This window comes from Oryzias latipes, chromosome 17 (genome assembly GCF_053564925.1).
Source record: "Oryzias latipes strain Hd-rR chromosome 17, Olatipes_Hd-rR_3.1".
Taxonomy (NCBI): Eukaryota; Metazoa; Chordata; class Actinopteri; order Beloniformes; family Adrianichthyidae; genus Oryzias; species Oryzias latipes.
In genome coordinates this window covers 20488581-20494856 of record NC_136253.1, presented here as the reverse complement: position 1 = coordinate 20494856, position 6276 = coordinate 20488581, and the positions used below count along the sequence as shown (strand labels likewise).

Genomic DNA, 6276 nt, shown 5'->3' with positions numbered 1-6276 from the left:
TTTTAAGTTTTGATACTTTATCAAATTTTGCTATGAGAATTCCTGAAACAGTGTTATGTATATTTTACTGATATAGTATTATTTTGTAATCACATCAATTACTTTTATGAGTAACATAATGCATAATGCATATTCTTTGGATACTTCATTGCCAAAACTTCTCAAAATTACCTCACAACCACCAGAGTCTCTCAGTCCAGAAGGTATTTTTGATAGATTTTAAATGTAGACATTTTCTTAAACTGAAATATGGAGTTTTCATATTTCAGATCGTCGGATAATGAATTCCACATGTTGACCCCCTGAACAAAAATACTATTCCTTAATGCATTAGTTCTGACCACTTTCTTTTTAAACATATCTTTACCCCGAAAATCATAATTATCACCTTTTATTTCAAACAAACTCAGTATGTTGGGTATTTTGGGCTATACAAATAAAATTGAATTGAATTGAATGTTAACATGTCCTGTTAATCAGAAATGTGAAAATATATTAGGGTTATATATAATGATTACATGGTTTCAGTATAAGCTAACTTTGCTTATCTGTTGTTGTGATTATATGCTAAAGATCAGAACACAAATTGAATTATTTTCATGTAGAAATCCATGTAATCCAAGAGCTTTGCATACTTTGATTCATCAATTAGTTTAGTTCATGCAATTTTAGTGATAAAAACTAAAGACATATACATAAATAAAAGAAAGATATACTAAAGTACAGATATACTAAATATATTTATTTAATTCATAAATGGATAGATAAAAATGACGTTATATTGCATAAATATCCATTAAATAATTGTCAAATAGATTTTGACTAATTGCTTCCAGGGAGGGGAAAGAAGCAGATGTATCTATCCCATCTCTATTATGATCTGTCTTTTTTCGTGCAACTGAGCATGTTTGATGCAAAAATTCCTATCACAAACTGAAACAGTTTGGGCAAAGATTATTTGTTTCTGCCACATCAAATCAATCTGCTTTTACACCTTTCTCTCATGGTGGCCCAGACGTTCAAATCACATCAACAAATCACTCGATGCAAAAGAATTTTAAAGATCACCAAAAAAAAAATACATTTGTATAAAGCATTATTACATTTTAAAAAACAAAACCAATTTCCTGAAAACAAAATCTCCTCATCCAATTAGTGATGTCCCATAGTACCTACCTTTTCTGGTTTCTTATTGTGTTTCATTTTTTTAACATTTCATTTTCTTTTCTGTAAATTACTTTTGCTTTCTGAAATATTTCTTTCTTTTTTATGGAAACCAAAAAAACGTAAACATAACAAAATTGACAAAACTTAACAACCATAATTGTAAACCCAAGACTTAAAAAGGTATATTTCCTTAATTGTATCAAATTACATAAGATTAACTTTGTAGTTGAGTTTATATAATTTCAAAATGTGAGCAGGAATTCCTTGAGGTAGTTATAAGTTTTTGACTGCAACTGATAAAAGTGGCATTAAGTATTCGAACAATTTTATGGAAAGAACAGAAAAAGATATTAATTGTAAGAAGTCTTATCATTGTTTATACAAAAAATAATTTAATTAAATAATCACCTCCAAAACCTGTTTGTCAGTGTTTTTGAAAATGGAAATATTGTGCTTAGTATGTTTTGGGTTTTTTCTGTCACCAAATAATTTGAATCAATGAAAATTCTGTTTCCACAAGCTTTATTTTTTGATTTTGACTAATTCTTTACATTTTTTTTCATTTTGTTAATTAGTCAACGTTATTTTTTAAGCATATTTTTTTTGGAACAAAGTAAACAAATAATTGTTTCTTCATTAACATATCTGCTGCACCGGAAAGCTTATGGACTTTCAGTCAAGGCTTCTTTTTATGTTATTTATATAAATGTTTCATTTTTTAAATAAGAAGGTCGTGTGGGTGAAATTTTTCCCAATTTTCTGTTTAAGTTTTCTGGTTTCCATGTCTTATAGTACAGTATATTATAGGCACTTTTTGACAGTTTATGTAGGTATTACAATTCTATTCTATTCTATTCTATTCTATTCTATTCTATTCTATTCTATTCTATTCTATTCTATTCTACTCTATTCTATTCTATTCTATGCCGTTTCAGGTTTTATTGTAGTGGCTTGTGGCTGGGCCCCGCCCACTTGTGTCGTCACGATAAACAGCCAGTGAGGGGCAGAGAGGGGGGAGCTAGCGGCGGAGTCTGGCGGCAGCGTCGCGGCGCTACAGGAGCGTCTGTCGGGCTTTGTTTTGTGGATGTGACGGAGCTCCTCCAGAAATGTGGACGGATTTAAGGACACTGCTACTTTTTCAGGCGTTCTTCCTCGGGCTCGTTTCCTCGGAAGGTCAGAGTGGCGCTCGCGCCTCTTTGTTGCGCACGTGTGTGATGTTTGCTCGTTAATGAAATGCTACTTGGACGGAGCGGGGCTGATTGAAACGCTCCCGGTGCTCAGCAGCGCTTCAGCAGGAGCGAGAAAGGTGCAAGAGGAGGCCACTTTTCTGAATAATGCACGCGGAACCAGGCGGCTTCCCTGCCCACGAGTCTGTGTTGTCATGTTTGGGATGCTTCAGTGTGGATGCTCACTGCGCGCGCGGCAGGTGCTTCCCCGGCTGGAGCATCCTGCATCCGAAGCAGCAGTCTGTCTGTAGAGGCGGTCTCACGTTTGGAAGAAGTGTGTGAAGCTCAGAGTAGCCTCCTCCTCTGAGGGAGAAACTGTTACACATCCCGATAAGGGGCGGAGAGAAAACACAGCACGACGCGCGCGCGCTCTAATTGACCTGCATGAATGCTGCATAACAATTAGGCATTCATTTGCAAATGAAACAACAAGCGTTTACTTTAGCAGATCATCTGGCCTCTGATCCCCTCCTCCTCCTCCTCTCTCACCCCCTTATGTTGATCTGTTCTTCCAGGGACGGATGAATGCGAGGATGGACAGTTTCAGTGCAACAACAAGAGGTGTATCCCCACCATCTGGAGGTGCGACGACGACGACGACTGCTCAGACAACAGCGATGAGGAGAACTGCCGTAAGTGATGCAGGGAGGAAGGACATCAGCTCAAACCAAACTGACGAAGACGAGAAACTACATCAAATGAGAACATGGGTCACAATGACCCGCAAACATTTGATCAGATCCAACTTGAATGCAGTTTTTGGTATTGGAACAATATTTTTTTTAAATGGGATTTTTAAAGGTGAATTTGAGTCAAGTTTCCTTGTAAAATTAAAACAAGTTCTTGAAAATAGAAATGAAAACCATAAATAAACCAAAAAACAATGCAAAGTGGGAATGCCTCGATGAAAAGTAAGTTTCCAAACTAAATTGCATAACAAAACTAGGGTGGTCAGCTTTCCAGAAAAGTATTGAAAATGGATTATAGGGAAGCTTAATGGACAGTTTGGGGATTTTAGGCTGTTGTTGCAGTATTTGTGCAAGAATCTTTAGATTACAAGAATCTTAAAATAAAACGATTACCAAGCACAAAAGGTCTCAAATGTCCTTAAAACTGTCACTGAACAAGAAAGCACCACCTAACTGAGGGCTTTTACCATGTTTTAGGGAAAATTAAGGCAAGTGTTACACTGAGATGGTTCCATACTGATACCTTACTGGGATTTAATTAGTTTGGTTTTTTTAACACACACTTAGGAGGGACAAATACCAAAGTGAAGCAACTCGCTTTAAAGACCCACTCTATTGAAAATTGTGTTTTTGGTGTTTTTAACATGTTCTTGTTGCATTTTTCTCATTACAGAGGACATTTATAAAGAAAACTATGATTAAAACTGTGGTTCTGAGTAAATATCTGAGAACCTGCAACTCCTCATTACACAACCTTTCCTAATTTAACTACTCTCTTGGCAGTTTTCGGGACAAACTCAAATCTCATCAATAGCCCAAATGGCCCAGGTGGATATGCAAACTGTCTGTGGGTGAAAAATGGAGAAACCTGTATGAGGCATGGAGGTAGACCACTGGGTGAACCTGTATAGTAAAAATTATTTATACACATTTTTTCTATGGGCATACTGCAGGTGACAGGTTCTAGTGAATAACATGTAAGGGTGACGTAGGTGAGACGCAGACAAGTCAAATAGATTTTTCTATTTTTTTTAACCCCCTGAAATCTGCGCACTTTGCAAGGGACCTGTAGTGCTGCCCAATTAAACAGAGTGTAGTTTGTGTGAGTGTCCTACAGGCCCTTACGTATCACCTGCACACCCCAGGGATGCGGCATTTGCTCTTGGTCAGTATGAGGAGCCAGTACTTGTACCTTACTGACGGCTAGAAAGTGGCGTAAGGGCAACGCACAACAGCATCATCCGTACGTCTTAAGTGCATGCAACTTGCATTATCCTTACAAATACTGCTCAATACCCATAATACCCACACGCACAACAATGGTACATTCCATTTTCATGATGTCCCTGCAACTTGCTAACTGCAAGATACACCTGCGCTCCCTTTAAGTTGCAGCTGGTCCTGTCTTAAGACCCTTCATGGTCCCTGACAACTCAAAAATCCACAGCACCTGAATGGGCCATGTGACCAAAATATTAAGCAGTTTTTGACTCAACATGCAGCCATATAAAATATATACGCAAAAGTACAATAAATAATTTAATACAAGAACATGCAAATCTTCTAGATCACCATGCAGACTGTCTTGATCTGTGGATAATATATGAGGCTCGACTCTCAGATTAGGAAACACCTGCACTTTTCCAGCATTTCTTAGTTGTGTGTATTCCCTTTTTGCATTGTATCCATTTTTGTCCTCTGTTTGTTAACAGAGCTTACAGCGACACAAAGCAACGGCAGGTTTTGAATAAAAATGTGAGTGTGTGTCTGTGTGTGGGTGTATTTGCCTGGGGCTCAGACTGGCAGCTCGTAATTTCATGCATCTCCTCTGGAAAAAAAAGCATGTTTTCTTAAAGTGAGGGGTTGATTGAGTGGAACCATTTTCCAATCATCTTCAAATAAAAAGCTGTCCAGGTGAGAGACAGACTTTGTGCTGCACCTGTCTGGCGCAGCCCTGACTTGTATGCTGGTTGGTTGTGTTGTTTTGTGCCAGACTAGTGGAACTACAGCCTCCTTTTTGACTGTGTGCCAGTGGCCTACATTTTGGAAGAGTTATTGCGCCGAAAGCAGTGAAGTTGTGCCAAAGCTTTGCTCGTTCGGCGTGCAGCTTCATTCCTTTGTGTCTGGGTTAATTGTGACTCGGGAGGAAGTTCTGCACCCTCGCTATGTTTTTATGTGCACCCTGTGCTGTCTGCTTCTCTTTGTAAAATCTTGCTGCCATTTTTTTCTTTTCCCTTGTTGTTTTTGCCTCCAAAATCCTCCCACACACTGAACCACGCAGACCTGTCACAGTGTACACCCGCCTCACGCTTGTCTGGAGCAGTTGCAATCCTCAGGCATGTAAATGAAAAACAGGTCAATGTTTGCCCCTGTCCCTGGATTTCCTGCGCAAACACACGGCTAATGTGTGGAGAAAACCATTACTCTCCTGGGTTTTATCTTTCAGGCTTTCCTCTGCATTTCTTTCATGAATCAAACGGAAAATTGTTAGTGAGGTTTTATTGCCCCCCCCAGCTCTCCACTGACACATTTAGGGGTTTGAGTGAAAACACTCCCCCTGAAAGCCTTTTAAGCTCAGACAGTCCAGCTTTACGTGCCACAATAACAGCGGCTGGCCTTCACTCGGTGCACATTTCCTGGCCTTGTGTGGGTTGCTGCACCTACGTGGGCAGACGGAGGCATAGGTTGGTTTGTCTGAGCAAAAACTAAGCTCCTGAAATGGTGTCCTTGCAGTGTTAGACCACTGATAGGTCGGGAATACAGGCTTTTGTGAACATATCATAGTAGACGTCATCTTTGCCAGTTTCCAAAAGGTTTTTGGCTTCATGTCTGAAATTACAAGGTGTTTTAAAGATGCATAATTCCAGTTGAGTTCACTTTGTGGTCTCCCCTCTGGAGAGCACAGAGCTGCTTTGTTTTTAGCCATCTGTTTTTTTTCAAGTTTGCAATAAGTAATGGATTCGTTGGGATTCAAACTCACAACATTCTATATTAATAGGGTAAACAGAAAATGGGGCATACTTAAATAGTAATAATAATAATAATGGATTAGATTTCTCTGCAATTTTCCAGACGCTCAAAGCGCTTACAAATGTGTCCATTATTCATTCACCCCTCATTCATTCTTGGTGATGGTAACTACTGTTGTAGCCACAGCTGCCCTGGGGCAGACTGACAGAGGCGTGGCTGCCAGT

General features: G+C 39.0%; 1 protein-coding gene across 2 annotated transcripts in view; it reads left to right on the top strand.

Moving 5' to 3' along the window:
• Positions 1-2133: 2133 nt before the first annotated feature.
• LOC101174135 (low-density lipoprotein receptor-related protein 8) overlaps positions 2134-6276 on the top strand; it is a 134709-nt gene continuing 130566 nt past the window's right edge. For both annotated transcript variants that reach the window (XM_023964993.2, XM_023964992.2), the window contains exons 1-2: positions 2134-2340; positions 2909-3025. In XM_023964993.2, coding sequence (XP_023820761.1) covers positions 2274-2340; positions 2909-3025 — 184 coding nt within the window. In that variant the 5' untranslated portion in view covers positions 2134-2273. The remainder of the gene's footprint in view (positions 2341-2908; positions 3026-6276) is intronic.